The following is a 19007-nucleotide window of genomic DNA, read 5'->3' as shown; positions in this document are numbered from 1 at the left end:
GCCAGAAAAGTGCTGTTTCCTTGCTGGTGAATCAGCCATTGTCTCGGTTCTGTTTTTTCCCTACTTACAGCTTTGCCAGGGATTGAGTGTTGGTGAAGGAATTTGGAAATGATGACTGAATTCCTCATGCCCTTTTCCCAAAGCCAGAGGTTTTCCAGGAACTTCTTGCTCCTGTCGTGTTGCTTCCTATTGCAAAATTTTGCCTGTCGTGCCATAGAGAAATGGCATTCAGCACCCTGAGTGTCCTTATCAGCTTGAGGGAACAGAGGAGCTGCTGCAGGGAGGGGACTCTGAGCAGAATCTCAGTCAGGTGTGTGATGCCCCTCCAGAGGAATTTCTTTCTCAGTTGCCTGAACTGGGAATGTGACAGCCCAAAGTTAACTTGTGGGAGTTCCCCTGAGGGCCCGTGGCAGGACATGTGCTGAATATTTCCAGCTCCTGTTGCCATTGGAGATGGAACTTAGTGCAAAATTAGTCCTTCGGAAGTGACTCTGCTCCTCAGTCATAATTAGGAGATGTTCAGGAGAGCTGGAAGCTGGATCTGTACAGCATGGCACCATCAGCTGTAATTGCTGCAGCTGTACATGGATTTAAAATGAAGTTGCTTTTCTCTTGGCAGGAAGAGAGTGGGAAAGAGGATGCAGAGAGTCCTGTGGAGCAATAGGTGCAGAGAACATTCTGGCTGATTGAGGCTTCAGCTTGTGGAGTGTTCCTGTTGCCTGAACTTGAGACTCTAAAATAGATCAGGTTATTCATGTGAGGAAATGCTTTATTAGCTACATTTGTGAGCTTAATGCTACAGATTTGTGGTGCTCTCTGAGGCCTGTAGCTCAGCAGGTTTGATGCAGGCGTAATGAATTCACATCCCACTTCTGAGATCTCAAGGTTATCCTGACTCCTGAACTGAGAAGGGAGTTTATCCATGGCTGCTGGAAGCAAGGCAGGTTCTTGTCTATTTAGGAAAAGACAGAGCACAGTCTGATAGTTCTCATGTTCTGATCCTTCCTGTGGGCACCTATGCCAGCAGCTGAAACCAAACCAGGATCCCAAATGGCCTCTGCTGTGTTCAAAAGCTTCTGAAGGACATCCACAATCTTTTTTTGTTGAGATTTGGTGACCTCCTGCTTCTAGCTGTGTAGACTGGGGATCTCCATGTGGTTGACTTTATTCAAAAGCAGAACTGAGGTTATTTTGCCCTTTTACCTAAAATGGTGCAAACACTGAACCCACTGCAAAATGCTGGGATGGCTGAGTACTTGTGGTTCATTTCTTCAGTTTTGATCTTCTTGTTTGTACAAGTAGAAATAATAATACTGAGAACAAAGTCCAACATCTGGTGCACTGGTTGTGAAGGGTTTAAGCTCCTGGAGTTGCTGTGTCTGAGTGTGCAGCCCACACAGACACCAAGGGACATGCTGGTTCAGAGTCTGAACTTGCTGAGCTTGGTAAAGCCCCATTTTCCTGCTCTGAACAGGAGCTGGGCTGGGACTTGCTGTCATCATGAGCTCCTTTATGAACATTGAATCATGACTCCTGTACCTGTCCCTCAGCACCAGGCCTTTCAGAGCAGTCTTGTGGGCACTTAGCACACAGCATTGTATTAAAAAAACCCCACACACCTCCCTGGACAGACATTTTCTAAACTGCTTTGAAAAAATACCACTTTAGCAGTGTAGCCTTAATTGCCATAATAACTGTGATATAAATGTCAAATCTCTTACATTTGTGTTCGATTTTCAGCTCAGCGAATTTTTTTATTGATCATTTTTTAATTTGTTTTGTAGAAGTCACTCCAGAACCAAGGGAGTTTACAACTTCTGCTCCAAATACCACCAAGGCCACATCCTTTTCCACGGCAGTGCTAAACAGTACTTTGTCACCAACAACTCTACAGACAATATTTCCTATAAGCTCCTCTGACAACAGCACCTCTGCTTTCGCCGATGTTTCATGGACTCAGTTTAACATCATTATTTTGACAGTGATCATCATTGTTGTGGTCCTGCTGATGGGCTTTGTGGGTGCTGTCTACATGTACCGTGAGTATCAGAACCGAAAACTGAACGCTCCCTTTTGGACCATTGAGCTCAAAGAGGACAACATCAGTTTCAGCAGCTACCACGACAGCATTCCCAACGCTGACGTGTCGGGGCTGCTGGAAGATGATGGCAATGAGGTGGCCCCCAATGGACAGCTCACGCTGACGACTCCCATGCATAATTTTAAAGCTTAAAAAGTCATCCAGCTATTCCAAAGTTTGCTTCTCAAAAAGTTCCAGGGCTTGTGGAAGGGGTGTCGGGATCCGTGCCAAGGCTCCGCGCAGAGGAATTTGCTCTTCAGATGCTCTCTGGTGCAAGGCGTGCTGGAGCTTGCAGGTGAACAGGAGACAGTGTGGTACACCTGAATTTCAGGTAGTGTGGTGAAATGCACTCAGTGTTCTCCATAAAGATCCATAGAATTCACTGTTGTTATAAACTGAATGGAAGCTTTTTTTATGAAGAGGTGGTGGGGTGGAGAGAGCAGAACCCAATGAGGAGTCAGAAGCTACTTGGTTTCCAGCCAACCCAACACTTGTGTCTTCATCCTTTAGTTTGAGAAGTAGCTCATGAATTAACAGTGGAATTTCAGGAAACAGATCTTTGGAAAAGCATCATCTTCATTCCTGACAGAAACTTATTTGAAAAGGAGAACAAAAAAAAAAAAAGGGAAGTAATTGTTCACTGTACTACCAAAAGGCAAGTAGGAGGAGTGAGGTGCACACTGAAAAAGTCACCATTATTTGTTCCCACTAAGCAGGGAAATGGGAAAAAATCCTAAGAACATTTGAGTTAGGGAAGAGACTAAGCTTTTCCCTTTCTGAGTATTTATACAGGGTGATGATGCTATTAAGACATAGCAATCCATTTTTTTCTAGAAGGAGTTAATGAACTTGTATAGTTTCTGTGCAAGGGAAGACGACAAGACATCTCAGGGTTGCCATGTAAAAATAAAAGCCAGGCTTACTACCCTACCCTGATAGAAATGGTGTGTTCTGTATATAAAATGTAATATATCTTCTTGGAATTGTATTTGTAATTATTTGTAAAAAAGACAAGCAACCAACTGACCAACCAAAAATCCCCAACAACAAAACCATGAGCCCCTCCCCAACCTCCCCCACTCCCCAGGTCATGTTTTATCCTCTAGGTTTTAATTGTACAGCGTTAGTGACATTGTTTAAAAAAGAAAAAATCATGAGGATTGTTCAAAATACTGTAAATGAGATGGCAATATTGTTGGAGCTGGGCCTCTGGCAAACACCAACTGCTTAAAGCTTTTCCTCCACTGTCATTGAATAATTTCTTTTTTAGATGAAATGTGAGTGCTCCCTACTTGTATCTTGTCAAATTTTGCCATTCCTTCAAATACAGAGTGAATACCAGTGTTGCCATGACTAGGGCTGAGTAGGTGTCCAAAAACTGGATGCACCAATGTATTCCTTGCTTTTAAGTCTCTCTACAAAATGCAAATACACTGTCACAGCCACCCTGAGAGCCTGGGCTCGTTGGCTGAGGTTCTCCCAAGTGGGTGCTCATCGTGTGGAGGGATCCCAGTGCCATCCCTGCTGAGCTGACACGACAGAGGGGACGTGCTGGAGGGCTGAGCTCAGCCCCTTGGCCTCCTGAGGGCCAGAGGTCTCCTGGATTTGGGTGGGAGCAGCTTTGGGATGAGGAGCTCGCAGGACCTGATGTGAATTTTGAGGCTTGGAAGGTAAAAGGCACAGATGGTTTTGGAATTGAAAGTAGCACAAGGTGGTGGTGGGGAATGAGCTGTTAGAAAAGCACTGCAGGGAACAGGTTTTACAGATTGCCCTGGTTTTGGTGGGAGGCTGGTGGGCTGTTAGCAGAGAGAACAACTGACAGGCAGCACTGCACAGGAGGTCACACCATGGAGCTCCTGTGGTACCTGCAGTGTGTGCACCTTGGGGCAGGGGCTGTGCCATCTCTCCCACCTCTGGAAAAGAAACTACTGCATGGAAACAGGGCAAGAAACAAATATTTCCAAATCCTCACTCTTGCCCAGCCTCAGAGGTGCAGCTGCACTGCTGTGTGGTGGGGCAATGGTGAGACAGAAGCTGGTGGATGTATCCTCTGAGCCAGGAAAAAGTGAATATTTCTCCAGATGAGAAATGGTAGAGAGAACATGTTGCTTATTTACTTGTTTTCAGTGCTGTGAGGAGGTTTCTCTTACTTTTGGAAACCTGGCAGGGGGGGAAGTAGGTGATTCAAACACAAGCTCAGAGATGGCATTTCTGCCTCAAAAACTTGCTGCCTGATTTAAACTTGAGGCATGGCAAGTCAGAATGAAAATTGTTGAGGATGACCAAGGGAAATGGTGAGGGCAGAATGTGGAATTGCATATAAAGCAAAAAAGCTGATGGAAAAGCTCCTGTTGCCTGCAGTGGGCCAGGGTGAGGTCCCATATTTCAGGTAATAAATCTGGCTCCTGTCATTCAGAGCAGTGTTACTTTTAGCTATAAAACGGGGGAGGACTGGAGGAGAAAATCTGGATATTGCTAATCCTTGAGTTACTCATCAGACTTTTAAAGAGCAGGGTGGTGACAAGACAGAAAATTTCCTGGAAGTTGTAATTATTTAGAGGTGCTGATCTAGTGATACACTTGCACTTGGTCACTTCATGGGCTGAGGAAAGGTAATTTAGGAAGTGTTGGCTTCTGGGACTGATGCTAGCAAGCAAATCGAAGGACAGGTTGTTCACTTTAATGTTTCTAAAATACTTTAGCAGATTTTTTAATCTCTGCCACAAAACACCTCTTCCTTAAATTTTGCTGTGACTGTGGGCTGCTTTGTAACAGGAACAGGCTTGGATTTTGTCTCACTGTAGAAGGAGGGACCATCTGCTCCAGCAGAGCGTGGGCTCAGGTGCTGAGCCCTCCTGGTCCCTGCCTGCCACAGCACAGGAGGTGTTGGCACCTGGGCTGCTTGTGACCTCCAAAGGAATCCAAAGGCTTTGTGTTTGGGAAGAGGAGGAGTCAGGATGCCCTGCAGGGTGGGACAGCTGCTGCCTGTGGAGTGCACAGCTGGATGAAGGGATGGAGACAGCCTGGAGATGTGATGGGAAACTTGGATGGACCTGACTGCCCGGATTTGGGTGGCACAGGATGTTCCTGAATAGCGAGGATGTGGCACTGGCACCGTGCTTGTCAAGTGGCAGAATGACACAGCAGCCACCTCCTGCCACCCAGGCCTTGGCACACAGGAGCAACAGTAATAAATGGAGATCAATGCCTCAGCAGGGAAAGAATAAACAGCTTCATGTTTGCCTTTGGTGATGTGAGATCAGCTCATCCGTGCTCTTATCAGTTCCCCTGGCAGCACAGGAGGGGAGGAAGAAGCTGAGCTGGTTCTGTCTCCAGTCACCTTGGGCTGGGTTGTACCTGGAGGGGTGGCAGAGCTCAAACACTTGTGCCAGGAGGCCACCAGCACCATGCCGTGTGCCATGGCTTGTCATGAGGCTCCCCAGGGGCTGAGCTGTGTCCTGAGGGTGGGGTAAGGGCAGCAAAACCAGAAGTGGGCTCTCAGGGCTGTGTTGAGGCCCAGCTGAGCAGCCAGTGAGGCCAGGGGAGGGCATCTTGGTGACTTGTGGGGCTGAGGTGGCAATGAGGCACACAAGGTGTTCCTGATGGCCCCTGCAGCACCTTCTGCCTGGGAATGCTGCCCAGCTGCTGGGCTGGCACAGGGAGGGCACTCCTGGCATGGGACAGCAGCTGCAGGGCAGAGGGCAGGTGTGACAGGGCAGGGGATGGTGGATGTGGGACAGCAGCTCCAGGCACCGTCCCTGGCAGGGTGAGGGCCCAGCTGGTCTGGCTGGGGTGAGCCCAGCCCGGCTGTAAAGGCAAAGGGACAGAAGGAGCAGATGAAGGGCACGGAGCTGGGCTTTGGGGCAGCCTGCAGGGATCTCAGCTTGGGGGAGCACTTGGAGAGCAGCAGACATGCAGAAAAGTGGTTGAGCTAATGAGGAGAGATGATCTCCAACCTCGTGGACCACTGTAGCTGGAAATAGCTACGAGGAGCATTAGCCCTGGGGAGCTGTCAGGAGATGTCAGCCACTGGAATGATAATTCCCTTGGACCAGGCTGAGCAAACTTAGCAGGCATTTAGGAGAGAGGAGGGGAAATATCCAGCACCCATCCTTCAGGTATCCTTAACCACTGCTGTGCAGCATCTTCCTCTTCAGTGTTACAGACAATGTAAATGTGGCAGAAAGTTTGCACAGTCTCCTTTAAATAAAGGATATAAAAATAGTTTTCTCTTTAAAGTGAAGTTTTAGAGTGAGCTCCCACAGGACTCTGCTCTTTATGTGTCAGAGGAATGGATTAAAATAAGAAAAATGTGGGCCTTAAAAGTTGTACTTGCTCCCATCTGAAACCCATCAGTCTCACTCTGCATCCAAATACGGCATCCCCCAAGCATATGCTATGCTTACAAATGCATTTCTAAAAAGAAAAAAAAAAGTGTATGATTTGAATATATGTCAGAATTTATACAGAAGAATGTTATTTAAAATGAATAAAAATAAATGTATATAATTTGTATCTATGCCACTTGGATTTTTGCATTTGTGTTTTTGTTCATTGAATTTCAGCAAGAGTCTTCCCAGTGACAGAAAGGATTGAATCCAATCTCATCCCAGTAATAACATTTGTTCCAAGAGAATTACTCCTTCATTATGCCCCTGAATGCAAGATGAGAACCAAGGCACAAAAATGTTTTCTATCACAGATATTCATAAGCACAGTTGACATTCTGTGTCGGAAAATCCAGCTAAAAAATGAGCCCTCTGATCTCTTGTGTCTGCTATGAACCATCCCAGCCCTCAGCTGTGGTTGGGAGCCCCACTGGCAATGACTGTGTTCCCACTGTTTTCTGTATCATTCACATGGACACATTTTGTCAGAGACGTGAATCACTAACTGGGAAACCCTCAGAGCAAAGCTGGAAATGGGATGAGGATATATTGTATCAGATTTTTCTTCATGACCACAGATGTCTTTCCAAGGCCATTTTTGTTACAGATACTCTGAAATCCACATCTGTAGCATCAGTTTTGGGAGTGTTTGCAGAGGGGCCTGTGGAGAACTTGCATTTCCTTTTCACTTGGCTGAGTTAGGAAACTGATTTTGTTTTGCAAACACAACTGCTAAAGGCTCTTTTTTTGTGAAAGCTGTGTCTGGCTCTTCAGAGTCAGACTTGGAGAGGTAAGGCTTCATACACTGAGTGAGCATGTGGTTTTCAGTGTTCATTCAGATGTTTGACTGAGCCAGAGCTGTGTAAGGAAGGGCCACACTGGTGAAATTCAAGGGAGTTTATCGAGACACCTGATTTGCATTAGCAGAGCAGTTGGATCGTGCATGACTTAACTTAGGAGGAATCCTGCTGTGAGCTGTGTGAGGAGGAGGCAGAGCTGAGTCTGACCAGGTCCCCAGAGCAGGGAGTGAGAACAGGAGGGTGAGGGGGACCCGTGTTCAGCTGCTGGTGACATCAGCCCTGCCTGTGCCAGCACAGCACAGTGAGCAGCTGGCTCCCGTCCTGCTCAGCTCGCCCTACCCCTGCACTCCCCAGAAGTCCTTTCCCAGACTCCCTTCAGGGCTCTGCCTGAGGTGGGAAGGATCTGAGAAGGAGGAAAGTTCCAACACGGCTTCCTGGCGTGAGGGTTTAGTGTAATCTCCCTAAATGTGCTACTAATGAATTTAAGGTTAAACAACATTAAGCAGCTTATCTGAAGGCAAGTTGTTAAATGCTTCTAAACAACATTTCCCAGTCCTGTCTGCCCCTTGCAGCTTCCTGGTGCTACTGCAGCTTGTAAAACATGGGGCAGTGCAGTAAATTCCCAGGGAAATGTTCCATCCTGGCTGTGTGTATACATGGAATCATAGAACCACAGAATGGTTTGGGTTAGAAAGAACCTAAAAGATCATCTAATTTCCCCTCCTGAGGGTGGGGACATGGGCAGGGACACCTTCCACCAGAGCAGGTTGCTCCAAGCCAGCTTGGCCTGAACACTTCCAGGGAACATGGACAGGGATGTATGTCTGTATATCCATATCTTTGTCCATCAGACAGCTGCTTCATGAAGTAATGAACTTCACAAGGAGGGCCCTGCTGATTTCCTTTTGACTCCAGTGTGCTGGACATGGGCTGTGACTCTGCAGACTCGTGTGCTGTGTGTGCAGAGTGATTTACTCTACACTTGGGGCTGATGGATGCTGATTTAAAGACCTACATCAAATATGTAAAACCTCGCAGAAACCTTAAACAAGATCAAACAAATTGGTATTATCATTTCAAGTGAGTGGACTTAGTCATTTTATGAAGATCTGCTCTGTAAAGGAGGAAAACTCACATTTCAGCCTGGCTGACCAGATCCTGGTGCCATATGGCAGACCTGATTTTGTGAACTTAATTTCAGCTTGGCAGAGGCCACTGCAAGAGGGTTTCAGTCACATGAGGTGACCAGTGTCTCTTGAGGTCTCTCATGGGGGAGTTGAAAGGACTAAACATCTCTTGGGGTCATCACACCCCAAATGCAAAGCATGAGCCATGTCCAAGGGACAGGAGATGGACTTAAGGGCTTTACTTGTGCTAAGTAGTGCCTGGCACTTCTGGCAGTTTGGGAGTGCTGCAGCTCCAGCATGCACTTGCACCCATAAAGCTGAAAGAATTAAGCAGGGATGGGAAGCCCACCATGACCCTGCACATCCAGAGCTGCAGTGACTGCTCCCACCAGCCTGGGGCATTTGACAGGTGAGTGTCAATTTAAACAGTGCAGGTACATGGAGGAAATGGAGTTCACAGGGCACCAGGCCAACTGGGAATAATAAACTCACAGAACTGGGAATAATAAACTCATGGAATTCATGGCCTGTGGTCAGCCCTTACCCGTGGCCTAATTCCTGTCCGGGTAAGAGTGCCCTTGTGATAGCCTAGAGTGAAACCTGACCTGAGTTGGTACCAAAGAGGAAACCAAATCCAAAAGAGGAAACCAAATCTAAAGCACAGGGTCACTCCTGTGCTTCCTTGTGTTACAGAGAATGGTAAGAGCAAGTGCCAGCATGAGGCACCACCTGATGCTCGATGCACTCTGGGGGCAGAGTGGCTGGAAGGCAGCCCAGTGGAAAATGGGAGTGCTGGTTGACAGTGGCTGAACCTGTGCCCAGGTGGGCAAGAAGGCCAATGGCTCCTGGCTTGTACCAGCAACAGTGTGGCCACAGGAGCAGGGCAGTGACTGTCCCCTGTGCTGAGCACGGCTGAGGCTCCTCCAGTGCTGTGCCCTGTTCTGGGCCCCTTGTGACCAGAAAGGCCTTGAGGAGCTGAAGCATGTCCAGGGAAGAGTCTGGAGCGCCAGGAGCAGCTGAGGGAGCTGGAAAGGGGCTCAGCCTGGAGAAGATGAGGCTCAGGGGGGACCTTGTGGCTCTGCACAATTCCTGACAGGAGGGACAGCCAGGCGAGTTGGGCACTACTCCTAGGGAGCATTAGGGACAACAGGGAATGGCTTCAAGCTGTAGGGGTGGGGTTCAGATTGGACATCAGGAGGAATTTCTTCACAAAATGGGTGATCAGACATTGGGAAGGGGCTGCCTAGAGAGGTGACAGAGTCACTGTCCTTGGAGGTGTCCAAGGAATGACTGGACCTGGCACTCAGTGCGCTGGGCTGGCTGACAAGGCAGGGATTGGTCAAAGGTTGGATTCCGTATCTCAGGGGTCTTTTCCAGCCTAAATAATTCTGTGATGATGTAAATAAATACTGCAGACAGGTATTTCATTCCTGCACACTGGCTCTAAATTAATTAAAGGAAGGCGAGGATGCACAGCAAGGAGAGGTCTGGAGCTCCACCTGTGCCCGGCGCTGTTCCCTGGCCGTGCCCCTGAAGGAGGGGCCACAACAGCAGCATTTAATGCAGTTCAGCATTTCCCGCTGTCCATGTCCAGAAATGTCCAATGCAGCTGCATTTTCTCCCACAAAAAGTGGGAGAGCCGACACGCTTACAACTTCGCTTTACAAAAATAAAACCTCTCAGATCATCATTCAAAATCCGCCTGCGCGGATGGTGACAGCAGCTGCCTGCACCCCTGCCCGTTGCTATGAGCAGTGATCAGAATGTGGAACTAACGCGTGTTTATTTCTTCCGCCAAGCCCCATGACGGCTGTGCCCTGCGGGGAACATGGCAAACATCAGCGCCAGCGGCTCTGCCAGGCTCGGCAGGAGCCAGGGCTCGGTGCCTCCCTTCCAAAGGCTCTCCCAAATGGGGACACTTTTGTAGCAGAGCCGAGGCAGCGGCTGGGATCACCCTGTCCTCTCTCGCACCACCTCAGGTGCCCTTTCCCCTCGAGCTGTCAGCTAGGGCTCCTTCCCTCACTCGAGATGGCGCCCGGCCGGCACCCGCCCCGCTCTGCCCTTAGCCAGCATGGCCGCTGCTCGCCCAGCTCTGCCTCCCGCCCTCATCAAACATGGCGGCTCCAATTCACTTCCCATTGTGCCCGCCCTCCTCGCGCTCCGCTGCGGCTTCGGCGGCTTCAGCGCGCTCGACGCAAAGATGGCGGAAGCGATTGCGGGCGTTTGAATTCCAGGGAAGCCGCCAAAGCCGCGCACAAAGGCGGCGGGCGCCGCGGGAGCCGCGCGGCCGATCCATGGATTCACTGCCGGGGGAGGACCCGACGCTGCCGCTGCCGCTCGAGGGCAGGTACGGGGGAGCAGCGGGGCGGGGATGCGCTGGGCAGCGCGGGGCGTGTGGCGGGGCCGGGCCCGCCGGCCGCGGACGGGCTCCGCGGGACGAGCCCGCGGGCGTTGTGCTCTCAGCAATCTCCTCCTTCTTCCCCAGCGCCCTCCAGCTGCCGGACATCTCCCGCGGGGACCCCCAGCCCGGCCCGCCCGGCCGACAAGGTAAGGCTGGATCGCGGCCGGAGCCCGCACATCCCTGCCCCGCTCGGTGCTTCGCGCTGGACCCCAAACCTGTAGATAAAACCTCAAACTCGCGGCAAAAATGGCAAAAAATTTCCCTATTAAGTGATGCGCTTTTTGACGTAATTTAAGAGTTTTTAAGGCCGGCAGCTGCTGCCGTCGCTGCTGTGTGCTCGCTGCCTGCGGTCATTAGGGCATTCAGCCTTATATAAGATGATCAGCGGTTTTGTGCGGCGTGTACTTAAAATACTCGGAATATCCATTGAGGCCGTGCTGCGTGGTCACATTGTGCTCAGAGTTAGGGGAGTTGAATGCTCTGCATCATCCAGTTCTTGCCCTGAGGGTTTATTCTTGACAGCGCACCTCGCATAGCCTGATTCCAGTGTACATCATAATTTAGTGGGTGATGGAATTTGGGAGTTTAAGTTATAGACAGCTTAGCGTGAGCAGAAAGGAATGTGGATACTGACATGTAATGTAAACAGGGGGCCAAGCAGTGCCTCTCTCACTTCCTTTAAGGTTTTGGTATGTTTAGATTAGTGTAGACTTTTGCCAAATTGAAACCCTACTTAGAGAGATTGTGCTGTCTGAACTTGTTGTGTCTTCTTTAATGTCTAGTAGTACCAGATGTGGCAGAAGACACAGTCTCACCAGCTCGCGCTCGGACCATGAAGGACTATGAAAATGTAAGCAAAACTTTTAATGTAAGACTCAGTGACAAATTTATGGCCAAGATATTTCCAGCGTGCTGGCTGAAGTGTTGACTCTTAGTTTGTTTCAGTTGATACACTTCTTTTGGAGGTGTGTCCAGGTGAATGTCCCTGTTCATGCTTTGAACCTCCGTGTCTTAAGTGTTGCTTTCAAAAACTGAGGCAGGAATTTTTTGTTCGGAGCAGCCAGCTGCTGTGCTGAAGTTGTGAAACAAAATTGGCACCCTCTGCTCAGAAGTTCCTGCAGCTCACCAGAAACATCAGAACTTGGTTTGCACATCTGTTGCTGATTTATTTCAGGGAAGCACCAAGTTTGTTTTCATTTAGGTTAGTGTGGGATTTGGCTTTTTAATTCATTGACTACAGCATAATGCCTTTTAACTTTATAGTATGAGTGTGCTTGGAATGCTTGTGTTGTTGAAGTCTAGTATCATTGTGACAATTCTGTAGATAAAAGTATTTTGACACTTACTAGAATATAAAGGAAAACATTAGATTTTTAAAATATTTTAACTGTATTGGCTTTTTAAATTGAATAAGACAGTTGTTTATGTCTGCTGAATGCTGATTTGATTGGGCTGTGTTGCAGGACAACTTCCCCATTCAGGCCTAGAGTGAAAAACTTCAGAGGCATTTATTGTTGTATGAAGAAGCTGTAGAGGGGAAGGCAATCTAAAATCTCCGAGATGATTGCTAGAGATAAAGGCTGTGGCTGCTGCCTTTGGGCTGTGCCAAGAGTTTGCAGTTTGTGTGTTGCTGTTGCTACCTTTTGTGGCAATGCTGTTTGAAACGAGTGGTTCTTACAAACTCTTTCAGTTTCCTGTGGCCTTACATCCCCCCTGCTCTTTGCTCAGAATTTAAAGCTTGTTTTGGAAAGCCTTGGGTGAAGGATGTTTTTTGCAATCTGTATCTATTTTCCTTTCTCTGTTGTTTCTGTGTGTTGGCTAGGGTAGACAGACACTGCCTTGGCATTGGCATGTGCTTAAAATCTCTGACTGTGATGTGTGCCAAAGACCTCAGTCCAGAATATACATTTTGCCAGTGCTTTACTGTCTGCAGGGCTCCTGTGCACAGGGAAAAAAAGTTGTAGAAAGAAGGAAAAATCTGTTCCTGTGTGATGCAGAGCAGGGGCCTCCCCACAGGATTGGCATCCTGCTATGCTCAGACCTCTCCTGTTAAACTGAGCTGTAAAACTTCCCTTGGGATGAGAACTTTCATGGATGCCAGCAGTGTGATGAAGCTCAGAGATCCATTGCCATGAAGGAAGAAGAAGATACATTAAACACCAGTAAACTTATTTCTGTAACTCTGTTATTCATACAGGCTGTGAGAAGGATGTAATGAAAAGATTGAGCTCTGGCCTTGCAGCTCAGAGAGAACAGGATGGATGTAATGACTCTTAAGTAGGCTGAAAGGTGGATCCATGTAGGAAAGGTCCTTTAATGTTTATACCTGGGGAAGGTGCTGAGCTGGATAATGTTGGTGGTGCAGGTTTTTGAATTATTTATGGAGCCCCACTTTGTTGCAATATGGAGGGAACCATTCTATTGTAGAAAACATGATTACATGGGCAGAGTGAAAAGCATCTCTGAGGAGGATCTTGTTATGGGAAATGAGGTGTTCATGAGCAGAAAGGGTGATGGATATCAAATAAGGGAGCTGGGTAATATTTGTGGGATTCTTTCTTGTCTCTCCAAACCCTCTTAGAGCTTTGCTGTACATCTAAACAGCCTTCATAGTTGGAAACTGTTGTGCTGTGAAACCACAGCCACTGCTGACAAATCCCTTTTGAACTAAACTGGCTCCATGCAGACTTGGAGAGGAGCTAATCTGAGCTAGGATTTGCTGCCATGCTGCTCATGCTGTGGAATATTCCGTGCAGTATGTATATCAGTCTTGGTTTTCATTCCTTTTGTTTAAATACAGACATCAAAATGCATAAAGCAATTAAGACTGAGTCTTCAAATGCATAAGTTCAGAGGGTTGCTTTTAAAATCTTTTTGCAGCGTGAGCTTTCTCACATTTTACATGTTTTCTTTCATTAAGCAATAACTTATAAATTGTCTGTGTGCTCTAACCTTCATCCAAGAAACTGAACATCAGAGATGACATTTGTTTCACTCCTTGGTTTATGATTGCATAGTCTGTTTCATTTGCTTTTTGAAAATATTACCCTTAAGCACTTTGGTTTATCTCTGTTGCCACTGAAATACATGTAACAAGAGTTGTGAAATGCTGAATTCTTTTGAAATTATTTTTTCCTTTTGACTCAGAAATATATTGAATGTAGGGAGACTAATTAGAAGTTCAGCTGGTGCAACTTCAAAGTATTTTTGTCACTTGGACTTTTTCTGAATGAGCAGGGACTGCTGGGAATGATTTACTGACAGGTTCTTCAGGGTATGGGAGTGAGCCACAAAGTTTATGTAGGATTTTCAATTGCTCAGATGATTTTCACTTTTGTGAATAATGACAAGGCAGCTTTCTGGGCAGGGATTATTAAACTGAACAGTTATTTGCAGATGCAGGTTCTGAGTGAAGTTACAGAAAGTAATCTTGGGTTTCACAAGGCGAATATTTTGGAAATTGCATTGCTAATAATTTTTACAAATAGCACTGTAGTGTTCTGGAAAAGCCTACATAAATATTTTATTAGTAGCTCTGTAACATATTAGATTTCCATTTGCTGAAAGCATCTGGCAGGGGACATAAGACTTATTTGAATGAATGTTTTATGCTTCATCTCTTAAAAAAATTTAGAGGGAGACTCCTTTCTTTAATGAAACCATCAAATAAGTTACTGCTTCTACAAGGAAGGTTAAAAGTGATAAGCAATTTTTCCCCAAAGAATTGCCCTCTGAATTATGGGATGGGATAAAGGTTTTACTGGTGTTCAATTGGGCTCACTTGTGTGCTTGTGAATAAAGTTACCTGAGTTCTGTTAATGAAACTGCCTTCCCAGGCTTTTGCTTAGAAAATATTTCTGTTTCAACATGAAAACTGTATTGTATCTTGCCTTTTGTTCAAGTTCTATCATTTAGAAGAATTACTTAATGTTGTTAGATTCAGAAATCTCTCCTGAATTCTCATTGTGTCAAGTCAGTCAGTATTTTGATGCTTTAGGGAATAGTTCAATGGGCACAAGGGTATTATATATTTAATTAGCACCTTCACAATTGGACATGTGTGTGTCACCCACATGCATGTATGAGTTTAATTGGCTCAAGGAGGAATTCTGGTCTTGTACTGGTAAAAGCAAAACTACTGGAGGTTAGGATTTTTCCTTTTTTCCCTTTTTCTCATTATCTTTCTTCTTTCACAGCAAATCACGGATCTGAAAAAAGAAAACTTCAACCTGAAACTTCGTATTTATTTTCTGGAGGAGCGAATGCAGCAGAAGTTTGATGGTCCCACTGAAGAAATCTACAAAATTGTAGGCATTTAGAACCATTTCCTGGAACTGTGTCTCTTTTTGAAGAGTTTGTTTTGTTTGATTTTGTCTGTTTTGCTTGACTTTTAAGTCTTTTTTTGTTATTGGAAATTTTGGTGTGATTATTTTATTCTGGCTTTATCCTTTTCAGTAATAACATAAATTAAAGTGACCTGAACAGGTGCTTTCCTCAGGTCTCTTTTCCATAATGGAATGGAAACTTGAGTCTCTCTTGATGCATATTTCAGTAGTTAAGAACATTAATTGATGTTTGGGTAGATCACAGTTGCAGCTGAATATTGCTGCCTGGTCTTCTCCATTGGTGATTTTTTTGTAATTGCTGATGTGTTGAAATGGGTTTCAGCTCCCTGGCCAATGAGTTCTTTTTACAATTACAACATGAGAGGTTTCCTCAAGCTATAAAAAAAAAAAAAAAAAAAAATCTAAAATTGCTAAAAATAAGTAGTTGATAAAATCAGGCTTTGAAAAGAAAATAATATATCTTGTAGCTTAAAAAAATATGCCTGGAAACCCTAGAAATTCCCAAATTGAAGTGCAGTACTCCCTAATAGAGCAGTTAAATGTGTGTGCAGGGGATTTGTATTGCTTGAGTGCAATGGTCCTTAATGCTATTAATATTTCTGGAAGGCTTCAGCCTTGCAAAATATGTCTTTTAACAGCTAAATGTCTGTTCTTATCCCAATGATACTTTATATTTGCTGGTCCAAGCAAAAAGTAACCTACGCACTGCCACTAACTTTTGGAATGGGTGATCTTGCAGTTCTTCACAGACATTTTCATTCTTTTGTCACAGAACATTGAGCTGAAAGTTGAGGTAGAAAGTCTGAAGCGTGAGCTGCGGGAGAGGGAGAAGCTGCTCATCAAGGCCTAGTAAGCACCAGTTTATTTCCTGACATCCATTACTTAGGATTTGTTTCTATGTGTTTCTGTGTGTTTTGTGCTTTAGGAATTGGAAGATCTTAAAGGCACTTAGAAATTTCTGGTTTAAAACTAATCCAGGCTGGCAGCTGTTGATTGCCCCATGGGCTTCAATTGCAATGGAATTTTCTTTGTTTTCCTGGAGCAGATGAATTTTGTTTGATCTCTCCAGGTTGCTCAAATGGTGTTGCTGTGCTTTGAAGGGAACCTTGCACAAGGTCATGCTAGAAAGGAAAATTTATGTGGCAGTCATGAACAAGTGGTCATCTGGTGTTGAGTAAGGAGACATTACCTGCTCTATTCTCACAAGGTGTTAACAAATACTGAAAATGCAGATGGAGAGATCTCAGCAGCTCCATGTCTTCAATTTATTCCAGCGCTGCTTCCTGTAGAAAACACAGCTCTGCTGAAGCTTTATAGTGTATTTGGAAGCTTTAGAAATAGAAAGGAAATATTTCACTTTTTCATCATACATCTAAAATGCTTCTTTATCCACTGTGCCAAGGCTTTTATGTGGAGCTCACAGACAGCACCCAAATTGCTGCATAGTCTGTAGAAGTTTGTATTGAACCATGAAGTGATAAGCAGGTGCAGAGAAGGTGAAAGATGCTTGAGCATAATCCATCAGCCTCTGGGACCTGAAATGTTTTCCCTGTTGATGTGCACTGGGATTTATGTCTGTGTTATTTCTCTCAGTAAGGCAGTTGAGAGTTTGGCCCAGGGTGGTGATGCTGAAGTGCAGCATGGAAAAGAGGCACAGAAGAAGATGCAGGAGATGGAGGAAATGCTGACTGGCAGAATAAACCTTCTGGAAGAGGTGAGTGACCACAGCTGAAGGAATAATAAGGAATCACTGCTGTCTTTGTACTGTTATCTGAGATTTGATTTTGTGGTCAGCATATATTTTCATAATGTCTCTTTTCATTCCTCACTGTCTGTGCTTGAGCCAGTTTATTCCTGTATTTATTGTTGAGTTCTGGTTACTTTACAGAGGAACTGTGGTGTAAAGGGAAGGGACCCACAAGGATGATTGAAGTCCATTTGAAGTGAGTTCCTTCAAGGAGCAGGAAAGAGGAATTTGCATGACCTCCTATTCACTTTAGTGTAACTGGGATTTCTGAAATCATTCTTTGTGCTGTTGAATTGGTAGTAGAGAAGTTCTTAAATTGCTTCCTCTGTCCCAAATCAGGCAGGCAGGCTGGTGTTTTCCAGATCTGATAGGTTAAAGAGCAGATTTTCTGATCTCATGGAGATGGGGTATTTTCTGTAGCCCAAAGGTAGTGTTGGCCTCTGACATTAATTTTAATCTGCTTATGAATTCAAACACTGCAGTGTGGTTTTAGTCATAGGTTTACACAGCACCATGTAATTATATAAATCTAGGGAGTGCTAACAAAGATTAATTTCCTTCAGAGTTCTTCACTGACAGGTGAATGTTGGCAAAACAAATCTTCAGGAGAGGGGTTGAGTGGGGAAGTTCAGGGGTGAAGGAGCTTTTCCTCTCCCTCCCCCAAAAAGATGCTTTTTAGTTTAGATGTGAAGGCAAGGGGGGAATGGCTTCTTAGGCTACAAGGAGGCTTTTATGTCATAGGAAGCTAAATTGGGTGAGCACAGCAGGGAAGCTTGCAGTGTAAAAATGAAGATCTGAATCAAATTTGATGTAGTATGTGGCAAGTTCTTATGTATGTCTTTTTTTTGGTGTTCTCCATCTCTGTGAGTTGGGTCACCCAGAGGAAGTTGAGATAACAGGCAGAGATTTCAGTCCATTTCTTTTGCTGTTCAAGAGAAAAATGTCTGGTTCATACTTTATCAATTCCTGCACAATATTATAAATGATGTTGGAGAGAGTTCCAATTAGCTGCAGTGAGCTTGGGAATAATAATTTTATTGAACAAAAAAGCCCTTCTTTAACCTCTTTCATTTAAGTGTAGCTATTTATTATGATAGTAGGACAGTGGGACAAAACCATTTTATAATTGTTAAATCTAAAACCATAACATAGGGGCACTTTTGTTTCTAGTTCTGCTATCAGTTAGGGTATTTTTTATTTCTTTGAAACAAATTTCCCTTTTTTCTGTACTATAGAAAGTGGATTAATCTTGAAAATGCAGACACAGAGTTCAGAAGCATTTACAAAGAACTTGAAATACTTGGTAAAAGTTCCTAAATTAAACTTCCTGACATATGTTGGGTAGAAGAAACTTCAGTATGTGAAAAAAATCATGAGCATTTAGTTCTTAGAGGCATCAGGATTGTGTGTTTTAATTTCAGAATCTTAAAGCTGCCCAAGAAGAGGTGGAAAAAGCCCTTGCAATGACAGAGAAGGAGAAAGCTCTGAGAATTGCTGCTGAGCAGAAACTTGCTTCAATTATCAATGCCCCTGCCAAGGATGTGGACAAGGTTACAGAAGCTGAGAAAGACAGGTCAGAAGTGTTGCCAGTAATGTTTCTGACTGCTGGAATTCTTTATTAAAGTGTGAAGAGTCAGCACAGCTTTGGCTTTGATTAGGTTGGTGCTGCCCTTGGGTACAGGAGAGCTGCTGGCCACCCATGGTGTGAATGGCAACACAACAACCAGTTCAGTGCTTTGTGCTGCAAAGTCATCTTTAAAAGTTCCCTGAAAGCCTGAAAGGGTCAGGATGTGTGAAACATAAACTCATAGGTCAGGTTGGTAAATTTAATGGGAAGAGAAACACTGTTAGAAATACAATCCAGGGTACAAAACACAAGAAATCAATCATGGCAGATTATGCTACAAAGTTTTCATGTGTAACACTCAGATCTGCCAGAAAACATCATTATTATTCTTGGAATACTGGGAATGTGAAGATGTGTGTTGATAGATAACAACAGCACTGACCTGACTTGTTTTTAGTATGGTTTTTTCATTTTTTCTTTTTTGTTTCTGTGAAATGAGAACCACTTAGTTACAAATTTTGATGAAACTGCTTGAGAAACTCTTGCTGAAG

The 19007-nt window shown here is 45.1% G+C and overlaps 2 protein-coding genes across 6 annotated transcripts in view; both read left to right on the top strand.

Annotated features, from left to right (window-relative positions):
* Positions 1–6610, top strand: part of MEGF9 (multiple EGF like domains 9) — a 53734-nt gene extending 47124 nt beyond the window's left edge. The window contains exon 6 of the mRNA XM_063174994.1: positions 1785–6610. Within this exon, the coding sequence (XP_063031064.1) occupies positions 1785–2233 (449 nt within the window). The 3' untranslated portion in view covers positions 2234–6610. The remainder of the gene's footprint in view (positions 1–1784) is intronic.
* A 4064-nt stretch (positions 6611–10674) lies between these two features.
* Positions 10675–19007, top strand: part of CDK5RAP2 (CDK5 regulatory subunit associated protein 2) — a 71254-nt gene continuing 62921 nt past the window's right edge. For 4 of the 5 annotated variants that reach the window (XM_063174296.1, XM_063174294.1, XM_063174295.1 and 1 more), the window contains exons 1-7: positions 10675–10742; positions 10881–10942; positions 11579–11646; positions 14993–15103; positions 15915–15991; positions 16736–16856; positions 18311–18462. In XM_063174296.1, coding sequence (XP_063030366.1) covers positions 10690–10742; positions 10881–10942; positions 11579–11646; positions 14993–15103; positions 15915–15991; positions 16736–16856; positions 18311–18462 — 644 coding nt within the window. In that variant the 5' untranslated portion in view covers positions 10675–10689. Of the gene's footprint in view, positions 10743–10880; positions 10943–11578; positions 11647–11978; positions 11998–14992; positions 15104–15914; positions 15992–16735; positions 16857–18310; positions 18463–19007 lie in introns of those variants that run through there. The other variant, XM_063174297.1, reaches the window with a different exon arrangement.

This window comes from Melospiza melodia, chromosome 22, assembly GCF_035770615.1.
Source record: "Melospiza melodia melodia isolate bMelMel2 chromosome 22, bMelMel2.pri, whole genome shotgun sequence".
NCBI lineage: Eukaryota > Metazoa > Chordata > Aves > Passeriformes > Passerellidae > Melospiza > Melospiza melodia.
Note: the sequence above shows the minus strand (reverse complement) of the source record. Positions and strands in the feature narration are given on the sequence as shown.